We start from the raw sequence: 24,929 nt of genomic DNA, 5'->3' as shown, positions 1-24,929 counted from the left end.
CTGCTCCAAATTACCATTTTGAAAAATGCAATAGGCTTTTCAGGCCTACTAAAGGTGTCTGTCTGTGTGCCCCTCCCTGGTGTTGTCCTCAACTAAATAAAGCTGAGCTTCAACCTTCCGGCTCTCATTATGTGGTTTTAAAAAAAAAAATGGTGGTTAGGGCCTACTAACGGCTTCTGCCCCTCCCTGGTGTTGTCCTCAACTAAATAAAGCTGAGCTTCAACCTTCCGGCTCTCATTATGTGGTTTTAAAAAAAAAAATGGTGGTTAGGGCCTACTAACGGCTTCTGCCCCTCCCTGGTGTTGCCCTCAACTAAATAAAGCTGAGCTTCAACCTTCTGCTCCAAATTACCATTTTGAAAAATGCAATAGGCTTTTCAGGCCTACTAAAGGTGTCTGTCTGTGTGCCCCTCCCTGGTGTTGTCCTCAACTAAATAAAGCTGAGCTTCAACCTTCCGGCTCTCATTATGTGGTTTTAAAAAAAAAAATGGTGGTTAGGGCCTACAAACGGATTCTGCCCCTCCCTGGTGTTGCCCTCAACTAAATAAAGCTGAGCTTCAACCTTCTGCTCCAAATTACCATTTTGAAAAATGCAATAGGCTTTTCCGGCCTACTAAAGGTGTCTGTCTGTGTGCCCCTCCCTGGTGTTGTCCTCAACTAAATAAAGCTGAGCTTCAACCTTCCGGCTCTCATTATGTGGTTTTAAAAAAAAAAATGGTGGTTAGGGCCTACTAACGGCTTCTGCCCCTCCCTGGTGTTGTCCTCAACTAAATAAAGCTGAGCTTCAACCTTCCGGCTCTCATTAAGTGGTTTTAAAAAAAAAAAATGGTGGTTAGGGCCTACTAACGGCTTCTGCCCCTCCCTGGTGTTGTCCTCAACTAAATAAAGCTGAGCTTCAACCTTCCGGCTCTCATTAAGTGGTTTTAAAAAAAAAAATGGTGGTTAGGGCCTACTAACGGCTTCTGCCCCTCCCTGGTGTTGCCCTCAACTAAATAAAGCTGAGCTTCAACCTTCTGCTCCAAATTACCATTTTGAAAAATGCAATAGGCTTTTCCGGCCTACTAAAGGTGTCTGTCTGTGTGCCCCTCCCTGGTGTTGTCCTCAACTAAATAAAGCTGAGCTTCAACCTTCCGGCTCTCATTATGTGGTTTTAAAAAAAAAAATGGTGGTTAGGGCCTACTAACGGCTTCTGCCCCTCCCTGGTGTTGTCCTCAACTAAATAAAGCTGAGCTTCAACCTTCCGGCTCTCATTAAGTGGTTTTAAAAAAAAAAAATGGTGGTTAGGGCCTACTAACGGCTTCTGCCCCTCCCTGGTGTTGTCCTCAACTAAATAAAGCTGAGCTTCAACCTTCCGGCTCTCATTAAGTGGTTTTAAAAAAAAAAATGGTGGTTAGGGCCTACTAACGGCTTCTGCCCCTCCCTGGTGTTGCCCTCAACTAAATAAAGCTGAGCTTCAACCTTCTGCTCCAAATTACCATTTTGAAAAATGCAATAGGCTTTTCCGGCCTACTAAAGGTGTCTGTCTGTGTGCCCCTCCCTGGTGTTGTCCTCAACTAAATAAAGCTGAGCTTCAACCTTCCGGCTCTCATTATGTGGTTTTAAAAAAAAAAATGGTGGTTAGGGCCTACTAACGGCTTCTGCCCCTCCCTGGTGTTGTCCTCAACTAAATAAAGCTGAGCTTCAACCTTCCGGCTCTCATTATGTGGTTTTAAAAAAAAAAATGGTGGTTAGGGCCTACTAACGGCTTCTGCCCCTCCCTGGTGTTGCCCTCAACTAAATAAAGCTGAGCTTCAACCTTCTGCTCCAAATTACCATTTTGAAAAATGCAATAGGCTTTTCAGGCCTACTAAAGGTGTCTGTCTGTGTGCCCCTCCCTGGTGTTGTCCTCAACTAAATAAAGCTGAGCTTCAACCTTCCGGCTCTCATTATGTGGTTTTAAAAAAAAAAATGGTGGTTAGGGCCTACTAACGGCTTCTGCCCCTCCCTGGTGTTGTCCTCAACTAAATAAAGCTGAGCTTCAACCTTCCGGCTCTCATTATGTGGTTTTAAAAAAAAAAATGGTGGTTAGGGCCTACTAACGGCTTCTGCCCCTCCCTGGTGTTGCCCTCAACTAAATAAAGCTGAGCTTCAACCTTCTGCTCCAAATTACCATTTTGAAAAATGCAATAGGCTTTTCAGGCCTACTAAAGGTGTCTGTCTGTGTGCCCCTCCCTGGTGTTGTCCTCAACTAAATAAAGCTGAGCTTCAACCTTCCGGCTCTCATTATGTGGTTTTAAAAAAAAAAATGGTGGTTAGGGCCTACTAACGGCTTCTGCCCCTCCCTGGTGTTGTCCTCAACTAAATAAAGCTGAGCTTCAACCTTCCGGCTCTCATTATGTGGTTTTAAAAAAAAAAATGGTGGTTAGGGCCTACTAACGGCTTCTGCCCCTCCCTGGTGTTGCCCTCAACTAAATAAAGCTGAGCTTCAACCTTCTGCTCCAAATTACCATTTTGAAAAATGCAATAGGCTTTTCAGGCCTACTAAAGGTGTCTGTCTGTGTGCCCCTCCCTGGTGTTGTCCTCAACTAAATAAAGCTGAGCTTCAACCTTCCGGCTCTCATTATGTGGTTTTAAAAAAAAAAATGGTGGTTAGGGCCTACTAACGGCTTCTGCCCCTCCCTGGTGTTGCCCTCAACTAAATAAAGCTGAGCTTCAACCTTCTGCTCCAAATTACCATTTTGAAAAATGCAATAGGCTTTTCCGGCCTACTAAAGGTGTCTGTCTGTGTGCCCCTCCCTGGTGTTGTCCTCAACTAAATAAAGCTGAGCTTCAACCTTCCGGCTCTCATTATGTGGTTTTAAAAAAAAAAATGGTGGTTAGGGCCTACTAACGGCTTCTGCCCCTCCCTGGTGTTGTCCTCAACTAAATAAAGCTGAGCTTCAACCTTCCGGCTCTCATTAAGTGGTTTTAAAAAAAAAAAATGGTGGTTAGGGCCTACTAACGGCTTCTGCCCCTCCCTGGTGTTGTCCTCAACTAAATAAAGCTGAGCTTCAACCTTCCGGCTCTCATTAAGTGGTTTTAAAAAAAAAAATGGTGGTTAGGGCCTACTAACGGCTTCTGCCCCTCCCTGGTGTTGCCCTCAACTAAATAAAGCTGAGCTTCAACCTTCTGCTCCAAATTACCATTTTGAAAAATGCAATAGGCTTTTCAGGCCTACTAAAGGTGTCTGTCTGTGTGCCCCTCCCTGGTGTTGTCCTCAACTAAATAAAGCTGAGCTTCAACCTTCCGGCTCTCATTATGTGGTTTTAAAAAAAAAAATGGTGGTTAGGGCCTACTAACGGCTTCTGCCCCTCCCTGGTGTTGCCCTCAACTAAATAAAGCTGAGCTTCAACCTTCTGCTCCAAATTACCATTTTGAAAAATGCAATAGGCTTTTCCGGCCTACTAAAGGTGTCTGTCTGTGTGCCCCTCCCTGGTGTTGTCCTCAACTAAATAAAGCTGAGCTTCAACCTTCCGGCTCTCATTATGTGGTTTTAAAAAAAAAAATGGTGGTTAGGGCCTACTATCGGCTTCTGCCCCTCCCTGGTGTTGTCCTCAACTAAATAAAGCTGAGCTTCAACCTTCCGGCTCTCATTAAGTGGTTTTAAAAAAAAAAAATGGTGGTTAGGGCCTACTAACGGCTTCTGCCCCTCCCTGGTGTTGTCCTCAACTAAATAAAGCTGAGCTTCAACCTTCCGGCTCTCATTAAGTGGTTTTAAAAAAAAAAATGGTGGTTAGGGCCTACTAACGGCTTCTGCCCCTCCCTGGTGTTGCCCTCAACTAAATAAAGCTGAGCTTCAACCTTCTGCTCCAAATTACCATTTTGAAAAATGCAATAGGCTTTTCAGGCCTACTAAAGGTGTCTGTCTGTGTGCCCCTCCCTGGTGTTGTCCTCAACTAAATAAAGCTGAGCTTCAACCTTCCGGCTCTCATTATGTGGTTTTAAAAAAAAAAATGGTGGTTAGGGCCTACTAACGGCTTCTGCCCCTCCCTGGTGTTGTCCTCAACTAAATAAAGCTGAGCTTCAACCTTCCGGCTCTCATTATGTGGTTTTAAAAAAAAAAATGGTGGTTAGGGCCTACTAACGGCTTCTGCCCCTCCCTGGTGTTGCCCTCAACTAAATAAAGCTGAGCTTCAACCTTCTGCTCCAAATTACCATTTTGAAAAATGCAATAGGCTTTTCAGGCCTACTAAAGGTGTCTGTCTGTGTGCCCCTCCCTGGTGTTGTCCTCAACTAAATAAAGCTGAGCTTCAACCTTCCGGCTCTCATTATGTGGTTTTAAAAAAAAAAATGGTGGTTAGGGCCTACTAACGGCTTCTGCCCCTCCCTGGTGTTGTCCTCAACTAAATAAAGCTGAGCTTCAACCTTCCGGCTCTCATTATGTGGTTTTAAAAAAAAAAATGGTGGTTAGGGCCTACTAACGGCTTCTGCCCCTCCCTGGTGTTGCCCTCAACTAAATAAAGCTGAGCTTCAACCTTCTGCTCCAAATTACCATTTTGAAAAATGCAATAGGCTTTTCAGGCCTACTAAAGGTGTCTGTCTGTGTGCCCCTCCCTGGTGTTGTCCTCAACTAAATAAAGCTGAGCTTCAACCTTCCGGCTCTCATTATGTGGTTTTAAAAAAAAAAATGGTGGTTAGGGCCTACTAACGGCTTCTGCCCCTCCCTGGTGTTGTCCTCAACTAAATAAAGCTGAGCTTCAACCTTCCGGCTCTCATTATGTGGTTTTAAAAAAAAAAATGGTGGTTAGGGCCTACTAACGGCTTCTGCCCCTCCCTGGTGTTGCCCTCAACTAAATAAAGCTGAGCTTCAACCTTCTGCTCCAAATTACCATTTTGAAAAATGCAATAGGCTTTTCAGGCCTACTAAAGGTGTCTGTCTGTGTGCCCCTCCCTGGTGTTGTCCTCAACTAAATAAAGCTGAGCTTCAACCTTCCGGCTCTCATTATGTGGTTTAAAAAAAAAAAATGGTGGTTAGGGCCTACTAACGGCTTCTGCCCCTCCCTGGTGTTGCCCTCAACTAAATAAAGCTGAGCTTCAACCTTCTGCTCCAAATTACCATTTTGAAAAATGCAATAGGCTTTTCAGGCCTACTAAAGGTGTCTGTCTGTGTGCCCCTCCCTGGTGTTGTCCTCAACTAAATAAAGCTGAGCTTCAACCTTCCGGCTCTCATTATGTGGTTTTAAAAAAAAAAATGGTGGTTAGGGCCTACTAACGGCTTCTGCCCCTCCCTGGTGTTGCCCTCAACTAAATAAAGCTGAGCTTCAACCTTCTGCTCCAAATTACCATTTTGAAAAATGCAATAGGCTTTTCAGGCCTACTAAAGGTGTCTGTCTGTGTGCCCCTCCCTGGTGTTGTCCTCAACTAAATAAAGCTGAGCTTCAACCTTCCGGCTCTCATTATGTGGTTTTAAAAAAAAAAATGGTGGTTAGGGCCTACTAACGGCTTCTGCCCCTCCCTGGTGTTGTCCTCAACTAAATAAAGCTGAGCTTCAACCTTCCGGCTCTCATTATGTGGTTTTAAAAAAAAAAATGGTGGTTAGGGCCTACTAACGGCTTCTGCCCCTCCCTGGTGTTGCCCTCAACTAAATAAAGCTGAGCTTCAACCTTCTGCTCCAAATTACCATTTTGAAAAATGCAATAGGCTTTTCAGGCCTACTAAAGGTGTCTGTCTGTGTGCCCCTCCCTGGTGTTGTCCTCAACTAAATAAAGCTGAGCTTCAACCTTCCGGCTCTCATTATGTGGTTTTAAAAAAAAAAATGGTGGTTAGGGCCTACTAACGGCTTCTGCCCCTCCCTGGTGTTGTCCTCAACTAAATAAAGCTGAGCTTCAACCTTCCGGCTCTCATTATGTGGTTTTAAAAAAAAAAATGGTGGTTAGGGCCTACTAACGGCTTCTGCCCCTCCCTGGTGTTGCCCTCAACTAAATAAAGCTGAGCTTCAACCTTCTGCTCCAAATTACCATTTTGAAAAATGCAATAGGCTTTTCAGGCCTACTAAAGGTGTCTGTCTGTGTGCCCCTCCCTGGTGTTGTCCTCAACTAAATAAAGCTGAGCTTCAACCTTCCGGCTCTCATTATGTGGTTTTAAAAAAAAAAATGGTGGTTAGGGCCTACTAACGGCTTCTGCCCCTCCCTGGTGTTGTCCTCAACTAAATAAAGCTGAGCTTCAACCTTCCGGCTCTCATTATGTGGTTTTAAAAAAAAAAATGGTGGTTAGGGCCTACTAACGGCTTCTGCCCCTCCCTGGTGTTGTCCTCAACTAAATAAAGCTGAGCTTCAACCTTCCGGCTCTCATTATGTGGTTTTAAAAAATAAAAATGGTGGTTAGGGCCTACTAACGGCTTCTGCCCCTCCCTGGTGTTGTCCTCAACTAAATAAAGCTGAGCTTCAACCTTCCGGCTCTCATTAAGTGGTTTTAAAAAAAAAATGGTGGTTAGGGCCTACTAACGGCTTCTGCCCCTCCCTGGTGTTGCCCTCAACTAAATAAAGCTGAGCTTCAACCTTCTGCTCCAAATTACCATTTTGAAAAATGCAATAGGCTTTTCCGGCCTACTAAAGGTGTCTGTCTGTGTGCCCCTGCCTGGTGTTGCCCTCAACTAAATAAAGCTGAGCTTCAACCTTCTGCTCCAAATTACCATTTTGAAAAATGCAATAGGCTTTTCCGGCCTACTAAAGGTGTCTGTCTGTGTGCCCCTGCCTGGTGTTGCCCTCAACTAAATAAAGCTGAGCTTCAACCTTCTGCTCCAAATTACCATTTTAAAAAATGCAATAGGCTTTTCCGGCCTACTAAAGGTGTCTGCCCCTCCCTGGTGTTGTCCTCAACTGAACAAAGCTGAGCTTCCACATTCTGGCTTTCGCCCTATACTATCAGATATTAAACTGCATTTGGCCTACTAGTGTGGTTAGGCCCTTGAAACAGTGTCTGCTGCTCTTGGGTTTGCTACTCCACTGAACAAAGCAATGCCGCCTGTTTAGTCCTGTTACCAATTTTGAACTGCATGTAGCCTACTTTATTCTTTGGCCCTATATCTGTTTCCTCCTCATCCTGCCCATTGCCCAGCCACTGCTAAATGAGTCTGCTGGTACATTGACCTAGACCACTACATTCCCCTTGTACTGTACACAGCCAGAATCTGTCCCTGCTGAAAGTAAGGTTCCCCTTCCCGCATGTTATACCACCTTACACAGGGACAAAGAGGAAGGTGCAGATGAAAGTGCAGGTTCCTTCATCAGGTGGGGGGGCATACTCGTTGGCGACGTCACTGGCACAGGGCCCCTCAGAGTACGCAAAAGTGTCGCTGCTGGTGGGAGGCGCCCCCGCCATGCAAACACACCGCCGTACTTTGAGGGGCCCTGTGCCAGTGGCAATGCGAACGAGTGGGCCCCCCCCCTGCTTGCTCAGGATCACAGCACTTGCAACTTTTAAATACTTACCTTTCCCTGCAACACCGCCGTGACGTAGTCCGCATTTCCTGGGCCCACGAAAAACTTGAGCCAGCCCTACTCCCCCCACAACTTTCCCCCAATTCCCTATGCCCAACTATTATTATACAGTTAATTAAGATTGGCAAGCTTCAGAAACAAGAATGGATGTTTTTGGCATTAAAATGGGCACTGTAGGTGTTTTCCTGGCCTCCACTCACTGCCGACTATGCTTCCCCATTGACTTGCATTGGGTTTCGTGTTTCGGTCGATCCCCGACTTTTAGCGATAATCGGCCGACTGCACTCGACTCGACTCTGGACAAAATCGGGTTTCCCAAAACCCTACTCGATCTTAAAAAAATGAAAGTCGCTCAACCCTAGTGTAGAGTCAATTCCCTTCAGAGGAATAGGAACTTCCAGAGGCTCCAGACTAAAACCGCAGCGTTTAGCAAATGACCAATCCATAAGACTCAGGGCAGCGCCGGAATCCACATAGGCATCGACGGAAATGGAAGACAGTGAAAAAATCAGAGTCACAGACAAAATGAACTTAGGCTGCAGAGTACCAATGGCAAAAGATTTATCAACCCTTTTTGTGCGTTTAGAGCATGCTGATATAACATGAGCTGAATCACCACAATAAAAACACAATCCATTTTTCCGCCTATAATTTTGCCGTTCACTTCTGGACTGAATTCTATCACATTGCATAGTCTCAGGTGCCTGTTCAGAAGACACCGCCAACTGGTGCACGGGTTTGCGCTCCCGTAAACGCCGATCAATCTGAATGGCCATAGCCATAGACTCATTCAGACCTGTAGGCGTGGGGAACCCCACCATAATATCCTTAATGGCCTCAGAAAGACCATTTCTGAAGTTTGCAGCCAGGGCGCACTCATTCCACTGAGTAAGCACCGACCATTTCCGAAATTTTTGACAATATATTTCCGCTTCATCATGCCCCTGAGAGAGGGCTAACAAAGCCTTTTCAGCCTGAATCTCCAGGTTAGGTTCCTCATAGAGCAATCCCAATGCCAGAAAAAACGCATCCACACTGAGCAATGCAGGATCCCCTGGTGCCAATGCAAATGCCCAATTCTGAGGGTCGCCCCGCAGGAAAGATATGACAATCTTGACCTGTTGAGCAGGGTCTCCAGAGGAGCGAGATTTTAAAGAAAGAAACAATTTACAATTGTTCCTGAAATTCAGGAAGGTAGATCTATCTCCAGAAAAGAACTCTGGAATAGGAATTCTAGGTTCAGACATGGGAGTGTGAACAACAAAATCCTGTATGTTTTGAACTTTTGCCGCGAAATTACTCAGGCTGGAAGCCAAACTCAGGACATCCATGTTAAACAGCTAAGATCAGAGCCATTCAAGGGTTAAGAGGAGGTAAGAAGCAGCTAGACAGCAATTAAGGGCTAGGTAGCAAAACTCTGAAGGGAAAAAAAAAAAAAAGAAATTTCCCTTAAACATTTCTTTTTCTCCTGCTTCAGCCCAAACAATTAACACTTTGTGGGCCGGCTATACTGTCATGAATCCCCAATGGCTAGGGATAGCACAGGACAAGCAAAGTACAAATAAATAACGGACGAGCTCTAGGGTGATGGTGTCGGGGTCGTAACGACAATTAATCCTCATTCACCAGTCATTCCAAATTGTAATGTGAGCGCAGAACATCTGGTACCGAAAAAGAAATGATTCAGACACGTAGCTGATTCAATCTTTGCTGATGCTCTGGCGTTCAGCTCAGTGGGTAGCCGAGCAGCAACTGTGTTTTATTTTCCAATACATAGTACTAAAAAGGGAATGCAATGGGTGGGGTTTAAGCAGCATACATCTAGTGCTTAGTCTCTCTGATTCGTCGAACGTCTCCTGGTGAATTCCTCCTCTTCTGCTCATTCCTTTAGTTTCGTTTCTGAGGAAATGAATCTTAGGCTTCGGACACTAAAACCTAAAACGAAACTAAGCTCTGGCGGCCATCTTTAAATACAATTACATTTGCATTAACTAACAGATAGGAAAAACTTATTGTTTCACAGTATAAAAGTATAGCAGTACAAAAAGAGTATAAAGTTATATAAGAAAATACATTTTCACCTTGACAATCCCCCCTAAACACTAAGTTTTTCCCTTAAAGAAGGATCCTTCGAGACTGTCCATGTGATGGGAAAAGGGGAGGTGGATTTCTTCATCCAGACACCTCAGAAACTCTCCCCTAGCGAGAGGCCTCCAGGCAGCTGAACCCTTCACTAACCTCACATGGAGTTCTCCCACTGTCCCTAAACTAAATCTCTTAGCATCATCTGAGAATGGGGGGTTTTGTCTACTCTCTTGAGAGGAATATACTTAGGGATTTCCCCTGGATCAGTACCATTGTACTCTGGTGGGTCTACTTCTTGATTGAGGAAGGTACCAGTCGGAGTTGCTTTGACAATGACCTTTTTGTACAAGGGAATAACACAACAGAGAATTATCGATCCAATTACAAGGAGGGCAATCAGTACCAGACAGGCCTGTTGAAAGAATCCCTTGAGCCCACCCAACCAACTGGAAAAGAAGGATGTGTCTACTCCGGCATTAGTTTTCAATTCTGCTGCTAACCCAGTTATCTTTTTAAGGGCTATCATGGTTTTTCCATTCACTCCAGTGTTCTGAGGGATATAGGTACAACACTCCTCTCCCACCATCCCACAAACTCCTCCTTTCTCAGCTAAAATCATATCAAGGGCTAGTCGGTTTTGAAGAGTCATTCTAGTGTTAGGGCCCAATTCTTCAACTATACCCTGGAAGGCATCTTGGCTAAAATTGACAAACCTTTGTTCACTGTAATATATGTAATTGATCCATTCAACATTTTTATTAATCTGCACCTGTGGGATTATAGAAGCAAAGCCGGCATAAATCTGGTTCTGGGCTTTAAACTGGTCCGGTACCCCCCTTGGCACTCCAATGGCATCAATATATACTAGTGGATCTTCTTCATAACTCATGTGGAGCTGATCGAGACTTCTCCTCTTTCTGGTAGGTTCATCAGGTATCTTTGGATCCCAGGGTAAAATCTTGAACTGCATGGCTAGTTTAACAAGGGTGCATTGGCCTATCCAGGCATTAGGCAACCTAGGACGGAGCTTACCATCCCCACATAACCAATAAATGTCGTACATATAATGTGTATGTTTGATTAGCAAGTCAGTAGCTAAAGAACTGTTCTCCCTGCAGAAACCTGTCTCGAAGATCCCTACTGGTGTACCTGTAGTGTTATAGGAATTGTAGCAGGTGTAATTGTCAGCTAATACGGTTACTTCTCCTGGAACCTTTAGTTTGGGTTTCTCATGAATTAGTGGGACATAGTCTGGGCAATCAGTAGGCTTCAAACCTTTCAACAGATTCATAACACAGGCAGTGATGTTGTCATCAGGGAAAAGCAATGCATGTGTGTAGAGGTGCGTATTCGCAGCAGCACAAGCAATACATCCTACAGAGATGTTCTGGACTTTTACATTGTATCTTACCCACTCTAACCATAGGTTTTTCCTTGGGGCTGTTTGTGTTTCTATGGAGAAAACCTCTTGCCACCTGAGACCTGGAATGGGTATCACTTCATTAACTACACTTTGCAAACGCTCACTTGGGCCTGTTTTAGGTATACTGGTAACAGGGGCCTTGGTTGGTCTAGAGCTAATATCCTGGAGCTGTATATGGCCTAAATACGCATGGGGTCCGGCACTAAATACATAATTATAATTTCTTCCCAATACAAATGTCTGCAGATCAGCAGATTGGGCGTTTTCAAGATTCAGGAGGAGGGGGTGACAACTTTTACCCCATTTACAGCCCCTAAGTGGTTGCAGAAGGGCTGTTAGATGCATTCTCTCACGAAGACTCCTACCCGTCCTATCCTTAGGGAACATGGCTTCGCTAGGTTTATATCCCCAATCTTTCCCTGTACTCCAGGCAGCATCTGTCCAATAATGACAATTATCATTGTATTGTCTGGTAACACACATATAAAACTGGATAGTTCCCCCTACTATCCGTTCAGTCTCAAGGCACTTGACTACATCACAGAAATCAAATCGCCAGATATTCACCGGGGCTGTCAGATTTACCCAGAGAATAGTGGGGCCAGAATTCTTATTTACAACAGGGGCCGAAGAGGTAGGGGCGAGGATGGCCCCCAGTCCCAAGGTCAAAAACAACAGCAACATTTCCCTTCAGTCACTTCTGTGATTAAACACTGGTTCGGTCTCTTTTGCAGTGTGAAGCGTGAATCCAGGTGCTCTTTCCTTCAAGTTTTACTGCAGTGGGGGTGACCAGGATCACCGTGTGGGGTCCTTCAAATCTTGGCTGGAGACAATCTCTGCGCACAAACTTTTTCACATACACCAGGTCTCCTGGCACAAAGTCATGGACCACGTCACCTGTGGATTCTGGAAGAGAAGCAGAAACTGTAGAATGGGTGTTAGACAGTTCCTTAGACAATGCAATCACAAATTGTACAACTTTATCATTTGTCTCAGACAACTCTTGAGGCCTAATATCTCCTATTTTAGGTGGAGCACCGAAAAGAATCTCAAAGGGAGTCAGGCCGTGTTTTCCCTGTGGGGTGTGTCTGATATGGTATAAGACCACAGGGAGCAAATCTGGCCATGGGAGTGGGTGGTCCTGGCTCATTTTAAGCAATTGTGTCTTAATTGTGGAGTTCATTCTCTCAACTTTGGCTGAACTGGAGGGGTGATAAGGGGTGTGTAGACCCAAATCTGTCCCTAACATGTGCCACAATTCCTCGTAGACATTGGCAGTGAAGGCTGGGCCTTGATCTGATTCAACAACTTCGGGTATTCCAAATCTGCACGAAATTTCAGTGATGAGCTTCTTAGCTGTAGTTTTGGCAGTCATATTGGTCACTGGGTAGGCTTCAGGCCATCCTGAGAACATATCCACAGCCACTAGGACATACTCATACTTTCCTGTCTTGGGCATTTGAATATGATCAACCTGAATTCTCTGCCAAGGGTAATCTGGTTTGGCAAGATGCTGAAGTGGAACCTTGGCGGTGGCTGTTGGGTTACAAATGGCACAGACTGGGCAGGCTCTTGAGTAAGCTGTGACAGTGGTAGAGATTCCTGGGGCCCAGTAAAGCTTCTTGATACAGGCTAGTGCTTGGTTCTTTCCTCGATGAGTTGATCCATGAGCCCATGCTGCGACGGCTGGATACATTCTTTTGGGTAGACAGGGTCTCCCATCCACCTTATAGAGTCTAGGAAATTCGTATTGTCCGGCCGAACTACGATTCCCATGAATGGCTCCTGCAGCTTACCACTGTTTCTTCTCTTCTCTAGAAGTCAACTTTTGTTCTTCCCACAATCTTTCTTCAGGTGGTCGAGCTGGCTTCCAGCCAGATCCGGTGGCAGGGTATTCCATTTCCATGTCTTCTATCAACTTCTTCTTCTTTCTTCGGGCTTCAGACTTCTCAAAGTCTCGTTCTTCTTCGGCTTGGGTAGCTTCTTTGGTTGCTTGTTCCTTTGTTTGTGCTCTGGTAAGCACAGGCATCACGGGTGTAGCAGTGTTTTCCCAACAGGGTTTTTCTGGTGCTGTTTCTTCTTCTTCCCACTTTGCTGAGACATTCTTTATGGCAGCAGCTTTGGCAGCTTGGTCTGCTAAATGGTTTCCTCTAGTTTCCTTCGAATTGACTTTCCCATGAGCTTTGACCTTGATCACCGCAATCGGGTGCGGGGAGCTCTAGTGCCTTCATCAGGGCTTTAATCCTTAGTGCATGTTTAACAGGGGTTCCTGTAGCCATAATGAACCCTCGGGATTTCCATAGGAATCCGAAATCGTGACAGATTCCATAGCCGTATCTTGAGTCAGTGTAGACATTGGCCGTTTTCCCTTCTGCTAGATAACATGCTTGTTGTAGGGCCACAAGTTCGGCTTCCTGTGCTGACAGGTGAGGTGGTAGAGCTTCAGCCAGAAGGACTTCTGTGTCAGTGGTGACAGCATATCCAGTGTGGAACTTGCCATAAGAGTCTGCAAATCGGGATCCATCAGTCCATAGTTGCAAATCAGGGTTGAGGAGTTCCTGAGTTACCACATTCTGTGGTGCAGAAATTTCTTGCTCCAGTGCTTTTACACAGTCATGTGGGTCACCAGGTGATCTCCAGTCTGGTAAGTCCTTATACCATTCAGGTAACTCCCCCCTAGAATGTGGAAGCAAAGTGGCTGGGTTGATAGTAGTACATTTCTGGAAAGTGATGTTGGAAGGCAGAAGTAGAGAGCACTGAAGCCTGAGATGTCTTTGGCTCGTCAGATGCTTAGGAGATGTTTGTTGAAGGACAGCAGAGAGATCATGTCCAGCTTGAATGACCAAGTCATGACCAAGGGCTATGTCAGCAGACTTGTCCAGGAGAACATGGGCCGCATGTACAGCCTTGAGACAGGATGGAGCAGTTCTGGCAACAGGGTCTAGTCTGGCTGAGTAGTATGCCAGAGGACGGAAACGATCAACATGTTTCTGTGCTAGCACACCAGAGGCATATCCTTCAGACTCTGAAACAAAGAGGTGGAACGGCTGAGTGTAGTCAGGGAGACCCAGAGCAGGGGCACTGACAACAGCTTCCTTGAGAGTCTCAAAACAGTCCTTTTGCTGAGCATAGATATACGGATTTTCAGCATGTTCCCAATCTGGTCCTCCAGTTTTAAGACAGTCATACAAGGGTTGCATGAGTCTTGAAGCATCCGGAATCCACTGTCTGCAGTAGGTAATGAGTCCTAGAAAAGACTGCATAGCAGAGTACGTCTTCGGATAAGGGATGTCCTCGATGGCATGTTTTCTGTCCTCGGTGAGGTGTCTCGAGCCTTGAGAGATACAGTGTCCGAGGAAGACAACTTTCTCTTTGCACCACTGGACCTTGGCCTTTGAGACTTTGCAGTTAGCAGAGTGGAGGAAGAGGAGTAAGGACTCAGAAGCAGCAAACAGATTCTCTTCAGTTCCACAGAGGAGTAGGTCATCAACATACTGGAGAAGCGTGACATGAAGATTCTGTAACACCCACGGATCCAGGGTCATCTTCATAGCATGAGTGAACTGGTTAGGGGAGTTCTGGGCACCTTGAGGTGTCCTGGTCCAGGTTAGCTGAGATCCTTGAAACGTGAAAGCAAATAAGAACTGTGAGTCTTCATGAAGCGGGACACTGAAGAAAGCATTAGCCAGGTCAATGACGGTGAAAAGTGTTGCTGAAGTAGGCACTTGGGAAAGCAGGGTGTTGGGGTTGGGTACCACAGGAGTTTCCAAGATGGTGGCTGAATTGACTGCTCTGAGGTCCTGTACGAGTCTGTATCTCGGGGGGTCTCCAGGAGCTGTCTTTTTCTTTACCGGAAACAGGGGCGTGTTGCAGGGTGAAACACATCTGATTAGCACTCCAGACCGCAGGAGGGAGGTAATCTGAACTCCAAGGCTCTGCTCTTGGGCAGCCTTAAGTGGATACTGAGGTAGTCTGGGGTACGGATGCCCAGGTTTGAGGTGTACTTTTACTGGAGGCACTTTGAGCAGACCCACATCTTCAGGTCCAGTTGACCACAGAGTGGTAGGTACATTGGGCAAATCCGGGGAAGGTGTCGTTTGCAGAGTCATCATCATCAGAGGGAAAGCTTTAAGGACACAGCGATCCTCAGCGCCTTGTTGTGAGGCAGGGTCCTGTAACTGCAGTTCCATCCCTTGATCACCGAAGGTGATGGTAGCATGAAGCCTTTGAAGGAGATCAGCTCCTAGAAGGTTGACAGGGCAGGTTTCAGACACCAGAAATTTGGCAAAGACACCAGAGAAAGGGCCAGCTGAGACAGGAACAGTGAGTGGTGATGAGGTTTGTTGGCCTTCAACTCCAATACACGTAAGGAAATCTGAAGACAGGGAAATCGTAGGAGGCAGCTGAGATGAAGAGATAACAGAGGTGGCCGCCCCAGTGTCCACTAAGAACTTGAGAGGTTGGCTGTCCACTTCCAGGGTCACTGCACCGCAAGATGAAGAAGTACAGGTGGCGGGAAAAGTGGGCACCGGTTGGCCTGAACTTCATGAGTGTGGAGGAGGAGGAGGTCTCTGAGGGTACCCCCTGCGAGGACAACTTCTTCTCATGTGACCAGGGCTGGCACACTCCCAACACAGAGGCTTCCCCTGGTCATCACGAACTGGTCTGTCCCTGTAATTCCGGCCTTCGGGCCCTCTCAACCTCAAGGGTGGTGGTCCATATCGATCCTGAGCCTGATACACCATAACAGGTACTTCTGAGACTTCTGCCATATACATGGCTGGTTTCTTCTTGCCTTTGTCCTTCTGTGCTTCCTTCTCTGCTTCTTTCGCTGCTTCTTTTTCTTCCCTTTGAAGCAATTTCTGATAACTCTTCACAACAGTAAGGGCCTGTTTTAGGGGACCATCAGGTAATTCGGGACGAAGCTTCATGACCTTATCCTTCAGTGGATCTTCCAGACCATCAATAAAAGCACGGACCAACAAGGCTGCCTGCGTCTTCACATGGGTTGAATAACCCAAATCTTCAAACTGCATAGTTAGTCTGGCAGCATATTTCTCCACAGCTTCTCCAGATTCTTGTCGTATATCCTGTATTGATCCTGCTTCGTCACAGAGACGATCCTGGGCCCACTTTGTGAGTTGAGCAATAAACTCCTTTCCAGACTTGAACTTATTGAGAGGTCCTGCTTTAGTGGGATCCAGTTCCTTCATAATGGTGGGGAGGAAATATTCGGAGGCTCTGATAGAGGTAATACCTGATAGATCAGACCATGTAGCCCCGTAGATGCTCCTAATCTGCTCCAGTCTCCTCACATACTGCATGGGAAATTTGTCTGGGTCACATAACTTGCTGACAATAGCATCAATCTGTACCGGAGTGAAGGGTTTGTACTTCAGCTTCAGTTCTTCTTCTTCGTCATGTGTCACTACCTCGCCCTCCGGGGCAGTTGGGGGTGCTGTGGGTGTTATCTCATCCAGAGGCTTTATACCCGTATGCATCAGTGGCACCATGTATTCAGCTACCAAGGGCATGATGCCCTCTAATCCAGACTCGTGGTAACAGACGATTCTGACTTCTTGTAAGTCTAGATTTGGGGTTGATTGGAGGCAATTTTTGATGACTTCAACATGTTCCTTCATACAGGGGCCCAGTGGGTATCCAAAGAGTCCTGAAGATATCAATGGTACAGCCAAAGTTCTACGAGGAAGTGTATCTCTCCCTAGCCGTCCTGCAAGAATGACCACTGTCTGCAGGGCAGTCTGCAACATTGTACGGCAGTGTTCGGGTGTCCTGTTGTCGTATATAGGGCCTGCAGTGTGTAGCACTATATCACAGGGCAAATTCCCTCCCTGGGTAGTCATAGCATCTCCTGGATGCAAGGGGCCATAATTGACAAGGTAGGCCTGACACTCTTGGGCTATGGATGGGCCCCCCTTTTTAGCTATCTGTTGGGCCAAACCACCTCTATGTGACAGGGCAGAATTAGCTGGGTTCACTATGGCTCCCACCTGGTGTGTAAGTATGTCTCCATAGCCCACTGAGAAGAGAACCTGGGAGCCCTGAGGTGTGATGTAATAACGTGAATGACAGGGGAACCAGATTTCGGGGTCATGGGGCAGCTTAGAAGATTTGTTGAGAGGGGTAGGTAGTGGGCTCCTTCCAGGCCGGGGGGATTCGAATGGACCTAATAGCATTGGCAGGGCAGGGGGAATTGTGGTGGCCTGGTTGTCCAGGTCTTCTGATTCTTCATCATCTCCGATAGCTTGGCGTCTCTTACATATTACGGACTGGAAAGCTGCACTGCCGGTCAGAGCTTCGAGGGTAAAGGGACCCTGACCTGGCGTGTTTACAAATATCACAGTGGGTTGCACTGGGAGACCAGACCCCGAGACTGAAGTGGATACGGGAACATTGGAGGTGGAGGCAGCATCAGTCGGTGCTGGGGGTTTCTCAGGAAGTGGTGGTCCCTGATAGTACTCGCCGGAAAGTGTTACCAGCGGACATAGTGGCTGGGGAGGAATTCCAGGTGCACCAAGATGGCTGCCGGTGGAGGCGTGGCATGCCCCACTTCCGGGGGAAGTTCCGGGTGCACCAAGATGGCCGCTGGAGGAAGTGTGGCATGCCCCACTTCCTCCCATGATCTGGGCGGACCCCTGAGGACGGCCCGCCCCACACACACGGCAGATTTCCACCCAGTTTGGATTCTGCACGCCACAAGCAGGACACACCCACGCTTCTGGAGAGTTTGGCCCATCGCCATTATAGGGTGGTGGTTGGGACTGCATTTTCATCACCAGTGGCACGGCGGCCATTTTACAATCTGTAAGATCACAGTTCAAAGGCATTTTATAACCAAACACGGGCTCCGCATTATCTGATCCACCCTCCCCATCGACTTCTTTCCATCCTTCATTCTTCAAGCCTCGCGCAACTCGCAGATGAGCTTGTGCTTGTTCTAACAATCCTTTATCTTTCAACATGCCTCGTTTGTTCTCTATGAGATTATTCCACATAGCCGGCTGTAGTCTCCCTGACGAGGGCAATCCTACATGCTTATACAATCTCTCAACATTCTTGACTGCCTTCTTGCCCTCCCGTGACTGAACTATTGCCCTGACTTCCACAGCATCCTCATCTAACTTGTGGGGCACTGACTTCTTCTGCTTTAAGAGACGCAACATGACTCACAGAATACTGTGATTTTCTGCAGTAAAACCACTAGCAGCGATATCAACGGTGGTGTCCCACAATACGGAAACTCGCTCAACGTATTAGAAAAAGATTTTCTGTCCCTAACTTGAACACCAACGATTAACAGACTATCCTGCTACGATATTCTAAACAGTCGGGAGGCGGTCTCCTAGTGAGAGCCCTCCACAGAAATACAGGTGGTCCCTGCTCGGGACGTCTTAATTACCTAGCTGGTACAATATCACAGAGGCTGCGTCTCCTATCCCTTCCTCTAAGCTGCCCCACAATCTACAACTTGCACAATTTTTCACTCCACTTCACTACTAGACAATAGTCACGGGTAGGATGATTGAATGGAGTACAATGACCGGTAAAGGAGGTGTGGTGTACAGAGGTCGCACAGGATGCGAGTCTCTCAGTTGCTGGTTCAGAGCGTGGCACAGGATCACATTCGATCTCACCACTCGACCGGTCACTCTCCAGACCCAAAAAGAGACCACAGACAAACCAATAACGGCTGAGACACTAGCAAGTGTGACACATACAGTGTATATGATCGCCACTTACCGCGTGCAGAGGGTGATCAGTCCTCGAGGTCAGCCACTACGGGTATCATCCACAGACATCCAGGCATGGGTCCAGAGAGTCTCGGATCGCTGGCCACGGCCCCACGTTGGGCGCCAATTGTCGGGGTCGTAACGACAATTAATCCTCATTCACCAGTCATTCCAAATTGTAATGTGAGCGCAGAACATCTGGTACCGAAAAAGAAATGATTCAGACACGTAGCTGATTCAATCTTTGCTGATGCTCTGGCGTTCAGCTCAGTGGGTAGCCGAGCAGCAACTGTGTTTTATTTTCCAATACATAGTACTAAAAAGGGAATGCAATGGGTGGGGTTTAAGCAGCATACATCTAGTGCTTAGTCTCTCTGATTCGTCGAACGTCTCCTGGTGAATTCCTCCTCTTCTGCTCATTCCTTTAGTTTCGTTTCTGAGGAAATGAATCTTAGGCTTCGGACACTAAAACCTAAAACGAAACTAAGCTCTGGCGGCCATCTTTAAATACAATTACATTTGCATTAACTAACAGATAGGAAAAACTTATTGTTTCACAGTATAAAAGTATAGCAGTACAAAAAGAGTATAAAGTTATATAAGAAAATACATTTTCACCTTGACAATGGAACCTGGGCTGACCGCTGCCCTACGCCTGACAAATGCAACTAGAGATAGCCAGGGAGCGTGCCTACGTTGGTTCTAGACGCCACGCACCAGCCTAAGAGCTAACTAGCACTGCAGAGAAAATAAGACCTCACTTGCCTCCAGAGGAATGGACCCCAAAAGATATAGTTGCCCCCCACATGTATCGACGGTGAAACGAGAGGAAGGCACACACATAGAGATGATATATACAGCCTCAGCAAATTGAGGCCCGCTGTAAACCAGAAAGCAGAACGATACAAAAGGGGACTGAGCGGTCAGCAAAAAACCCTAATCAAAAAAAACCATCCTGAGATTACAACAACCCATGTGCCAACTCATGGCACATGGGGAGAACCTCAGTCCACTAGAGCTACCAGCTAGCATAGAGACATAATAAGCAAGCTGGACAAAAAACCAAAGAACTGAAAATCAGCACTTAGCTTATCCTGAAAGATCTGGGAGCAGGTAGGCAGGAACCAAACAGAGCACATCTGAATACATTGATAGCCGGCAAGGGAATGACAGAAAGGCCAGGTAAAATAGGAAACACCCAGCCTCTGATGGACAGGTGGAAACCAAAGGCCGCAACCCACCAAAGTCACCCAGTACCAGCAGTAACCACCAGAGGGAGCCCACAAACAGAATCCACAACAGGGGGCAACTTGTGGAGAGGGGCGACTCTAGGGTCCCGGAAGAGCTCCGAGCCTACCCGTCAAACGGGTGCCGTCCCAACCAGAACACCAGGGAGGGACGGAGGATTAGCAGAACATCATCTAATTGAGTTGTGAGGGAACTTAAGAAACAGACACAACAGTTGTGGGGACTTTCCGTAAGCACAGCAGGGAAGGACCACAACACATAGCGCTAGAAGGAAGGCACCGATTTCCACCTGTGAAGAGAACTCTGGAGGTGCCATCGGACCGGCCGGACTTGCACAGCCTGGTGAACCGTATTCTGGACTGAGGACCCAGAGATCTACAGTAAAGAGGTAAAGAGACTGCAACCTGGTGTACTCGTTATTTACTGCACTGCACCACTACAGCATCACCGCCGTCACCCGTCACATCATTGACTGTGCGCCCCTCGGCAGGGTCACGGACTGGGCCTAGCCACCGTGACAACCCCAGAACACTAGAGACTCATACAGGCCCGGTACCGGGTACCCCTCGGCCCTGCGGCAGTGGGGGCGCTGCAATTTGGCGTCATGAACAGGATCTACTTAAGCCTGAAGAATCAGGTCATGTGTGCCTTGGAACTGTGATTTACTGTGCTTGGACTGTACTTTATTGCAAAGACTGTGGATTGTCACTTGCCGGCAAACGTTCGCGCCAAAACCGCCGCCATTACAGCGCTAAGGAGAGCGTAGGAGAAGAAGAAGGGCGTGGAAGTGGGCGTGAACAAGCTGAAGAGCGCGAAAGACAATGGCCGCCCAGTCTAAATATCTCGGCCCCTTGAGGACGTGTCCGTCAGCAGCCGAGATCCGCCTCCTGATCCTCAATGGTGGGCAGAGACAGAGAAAACGAAACCGCCCACGAAGGAGAGAGCGGGAAAAGGACCAGGAAGAAGGAGTGAGCGACATGGAGGACGCCATGGCGAGCCGCCCGGAGCCGGAGCGTGGGGTCGGAGCAGAGGACTCCCCCAGCCACCCGGAGGGGCACCGCAACCAGGCCTCCACCGCTGATGCTGAATTCCTGCAGGCCGGAGTGGACGAGCTCAGCGACCGACCCCGGCGGGCGCAGCTGAGCACTGAGGCCGGGTGGAGGAAGGCCATCATCAGGAGCCTCACCAGACATCTGTCGGCAGCCTCGTCTGGTCCGGAGCAAGAAAGAAGTTCCAGCGCTCCGAAGCCAGCAAGCAAGGCCCTGCCGGAAAGCGAGATGCTGCAAACGGAGATGACAACGTCGCATCACGAGGCCCTGCAGCCAGCATTCCAGACCCCAGCGGAGGCGGAGCAGACCGGCACCGGAGGGACTGCATCTGAAGCAGGTATGAAGGACGACCCTGCCCTGACGACCGACACCACTCCAGTGACTGCTAGTGCCACAACTGCTGACTCCATTCCAGTGACTGATCTTGCAGCAGCTGCTATCTCTGCTGCAGCAAATGCCCATACTCAAGCTGCGCAGACCTCCATAGCTGCGCATGATTTAACCGTACATGAAAGACGGATTAACGGCGTTTGTCCAGCACTGGGTGTAACCCTGGACCTCACTTTTCCCAGGCCAGGAAGGGTTAAGTGCCAGGTGCAGCCCTGGAAGCCGTCCAACTAAACCTCGGAAACCTGAAACTGTACATAGTTAACTGTTTGTTCCCTGCTTTTTGCTACTTTAAACCCGACCTGGGTTATTCTTAAAGGGATCCCTTTGTTTACCCGGGATCCCTTCTTCTGTTTTTTGTTTTGTTTCCTGTTTATTCATCCCTGAAAGAACTGCTGGATCATGAACAATGCATGATACAAACTCCTTGTAAATAGTTTGCACCTTCTTAAAGGGGCTTCTTACTGGTTTTACATAAAAGAGAGACTCTTTGCGAAGATACCGCACCGGAGCCTTTGCTGAGTACGGACTGGTAGCTTGAGAAGACGCGCTACCTCATAGAGACTTGGTCCCCTCTTAAAGGGGATGTTCATTTGTCGCACTTAAACGATGATATTGCTTTAAGACAGGTAGCAATAATGTGTTGACGAAAGAAAGTGATGATAATGTTTACATGAGTAAGTTATATGTATTCAACTAGTTAATTGTGAAGAAATGCTGATGATGTTCTCTGAAAAGAAAAAGTGAAAGATAGAAGAAGGATGCAGTGGGCCCGTAGGGATAGACGTGGTGTCCAGCATGCATGTTAGTGAGAAAGATAATGAGAAGGTTTGATGTTATATAAAGAAAATGGTTGTTAACGTTGATAGATAATTAGGATAGAAGGTAAACCCTGAGTCCTCATAGGAGTCATGTAGAGATGGCTCAGTGCTCATAAACTGAAAGTAATGTTATGTTCTATACTGTGTATAGTAGTTGAAAAGGCAGTAGGCTCGGGCTGAACGGGGCGGTCCTGCATAGAAAGGAGAGGCAGTAGGTCTGGTGCCGTTAGGACAGGCGGTCCTGCAGATTTAAAGAAGGAGAATGGAAAAGTTAAATTACCTTATAATGTGATTATAGGAAGGTCTTTAGTGGATTCAGAGTGTATGTCCTTAAAGGCAATGTTAAATTATTGTTCAACAATTTTGCACTTAGTAGAATACCCGGTTGGGTAAGAAAAGTTATTTATAGCATGTTGCTATGATATCTAACCATGTTTGTAACGTTCAAGTGTCCTCACCTCCCATAAAGGGAAGCTTTGTTTAAGTATACTTATTGTTATTGCACTCAACAAAACTGTATGTCTTTTTGCTGACTTGTATTGTTGTTTTCTTCCCAGTCCCGGAGTACTGTGTTTAACCAGGGGGGAGTGCAGCGCCCCAGAGTCCTGGTCGTTGCAGTACTATGGCTCCGCCACTAAGGGGAGCTATGGTGCGTCTGATGGCACTGAAGGAGTTCATCTGATCAGGTATCACAGACACCAATACATTTCACAGTCGGGCCTCCGGGGGGAGCTAAGGGTTCTATTCATTAGGCCAATCCCCACCATAGTGGGTAAACTGGGGGTCAGGCAGGAAGTTAGATCAGAAAGCTGACTGGGTTGGAACCAGGCAACACCTTGTGGCAGAGGGTGTTGTGGGGGAAGATACAGTAGGGTCTCTGTCAGGGGTGGGATCCTGACAGAGGCTTGGCAACTTGAACGAACGTAACGGGACCGTGCCTGCTCCGGGTAGCGGCGGTGCCCAAGGAAGGACTAGAAGAGAGATAGATTGTGCTGAGTGAGAAACGAGATCACGCAAAAGGAGAAATACCAGTAGGGGTCGTGCTGTAAGACCGAAGCAACATCCTACTGAGGTGCACTACCGGTGGCCGGAACGCCGAGGGAGTATCATAACATTCAGCTTCAAGCAATACTCCAAACAGCGGCAGGACAGTCAGTCTAAGGCGGGCTGTCTAACTTAAATCACCTATGCAGTCTTGGGGGGCAACTTGTGGAGAGGGGTGACTCTAGGGTCCCGGAAGAGCTCCGAGCCTACCCGTCAAACGGGTGCCGTCCCAACCAGAACTCCAGGGAGGGACGGAGGATTAGCAGAACATCATCTAATTGAGTTGTGAGGGAACTTAAGAAACAGACACAACAGTTGTGGGGACTTTCCGTAAGCACAGCAGGGAAGGACCACAACACATAGCGCTAGAAGGAAGGCACCGATTTCCACCTGTGAAGAGAACTCTGGAGGTGCCATCGGACCGGCCGGACTTGCGCAGCCTGGTGAACCGTATTCTGGACTGAGGACCCAGAGATCTTCAGTAAAGAGGTAAAGAGACTGCAACCTGGTGTCCTCGTTATTTACTGCACTGCACCACTACAGCATCACTGCCGTCACCCGTCACATCATTGCCTGTGCACCCCTCGGCAGGGTCACGGACTGGGCCTAGCCACCGTGACAACCCCAGAACACTAGAGACTCATACAGGCCTGGTACCGGGTAGCCCTCGGCCCTGCGGCAGTGGGGGCGCTGCATATATATAGATAGATACATAGATCTATCTATTCATATATCTATAGTTCTATCTATCTATCTATCTATCTATCTATCTATCTATCTATCTATCTATCTATCTATCTATCTATCTATCTATCTATCTATCTATCCATCTGTGTGTGTGTAATGGAGTGTGGGTTGGACAAATATAAAAGAGGAGGTTGGACAAGAAATGACATCACAATTTTTTTTTGCTCAATAATACATCTTTATTTAACTTTCAAAAGCGCATACAAAAATTCATAAAAAATCGCATCAAAACCGCGCAAAAATTCGCAAAAAATGCATCAAAAACGCACCTGCGTTTTATGCCAAGAGCTGTGGATTTAGTGCAGAAAAATCCGCAGGCAAACCTGGAACGTGTGTGTAGCGCCCCCACTGCCGCAGGGCCGAGGGGTACCCGGTACCGGGCCTCTGAGTCTCTGCTCTGGGGTTGTCACGGTGGCTAGACCCGGCCCGTGACCCTGCCGAGGGGCGCGCAGTGAATTAATAGATATGATGGATAGCTGATGGTGGTGGTGAGGCTGTAGTGGTGCAGTGCAGTAAATAACGAGGACACCAGGTTGCAGTCTCTTTACCTCTTTACTGAAGATCTCTGGGTCCTCAGTCCGGAGTCCAGATAGCCAGGCTGCGCAAGTCCGGCCGGTCCAATGGCACCTCCAGAGTTCTCTTAGCAGGTGGAAATCTGTGCCTTCCTTCTAGCGCTATGTGTTGCGGTCCTTCCCTGCTGTGCTTACGGAAAGTCCCCACAACTGTTGTGTCCGTTTCTTAAGTTCCCTCACAACTCAATTAGATGATGTTCTGCTAATTCTCCGTTCCTCCCTGATGTTGCGGTTAGAACGGCACCCGTTTGACGGGTAGGCTCGGAGCTCTTCCGGGACCCTAGAGTCGCCCCTCTCCACAAGTTGCCCCCCAAGACTGCATAGGTGATTTAAGTAAGACAGCCCG

At 47.4% G+C, this 24,929-nt stretch overlaps 1 protein-coding gene across 1 annotated transcript; it reads right to left on the bottom strand.

Annotated features, from left to right (window-relative positions):
• Positions 1 to 9,047: 9,047 nt before the first annotated feature.
• On the bottom strand, positions 9,048 to 19,303 carry LOC143769572 (uncharacterized). The gene is made up of 2 exons (XM_077258253.1): positions 18,726 to 19,303; positions 9,048 to 11,870 (listed from the first exon to the last, which is right to left on the bottom strand). Exon 2 carries the CDS (start codon positions 11,646 to 11,648, stop codon positions 9,720 to 9,722), a length of 1,929 nt encoding a protein of 642 aa, XP_077114368.1. The 5' UTR covers positions 11,649 to 11,870; positions 18,726 to 19,303; the 3' UTR covers positions 9,048 to 9,719.
• Positions 19,304 to 24,929: the final 5,626 nt, after the last annotated feature.

Source organism: Ranitomeya variabilis, chromosome 4 (genome assembly GCF_051348905.1).
Source record: "Ranitomeya variabilis isolate aRanVar5 chromosome 4, aRanVar5.hap1, whole genome shotgun sequence".
Classification (NCBI taxonomy): Eukaryota; Metazoa; Chordata; class Amphibia; order Anura; family Dendrobatidae; genus Ranitomeya; species Ranitomeya variabilis.
Note: the sequence above shows the minus strand (reverse complement) of the source record. Positions and strands in the feature narration are given on the sequence as shown.

Excerpts from the sequence above, each read along its gene's own strand:
- LOC143769572 (XM_077258253.1), bottom strand. The coding sequence starts at position 11,648 with ATGTTGCTGTTGTTTTTGACCTTGGGACTGGGGGCCATCCTCGCCCCT.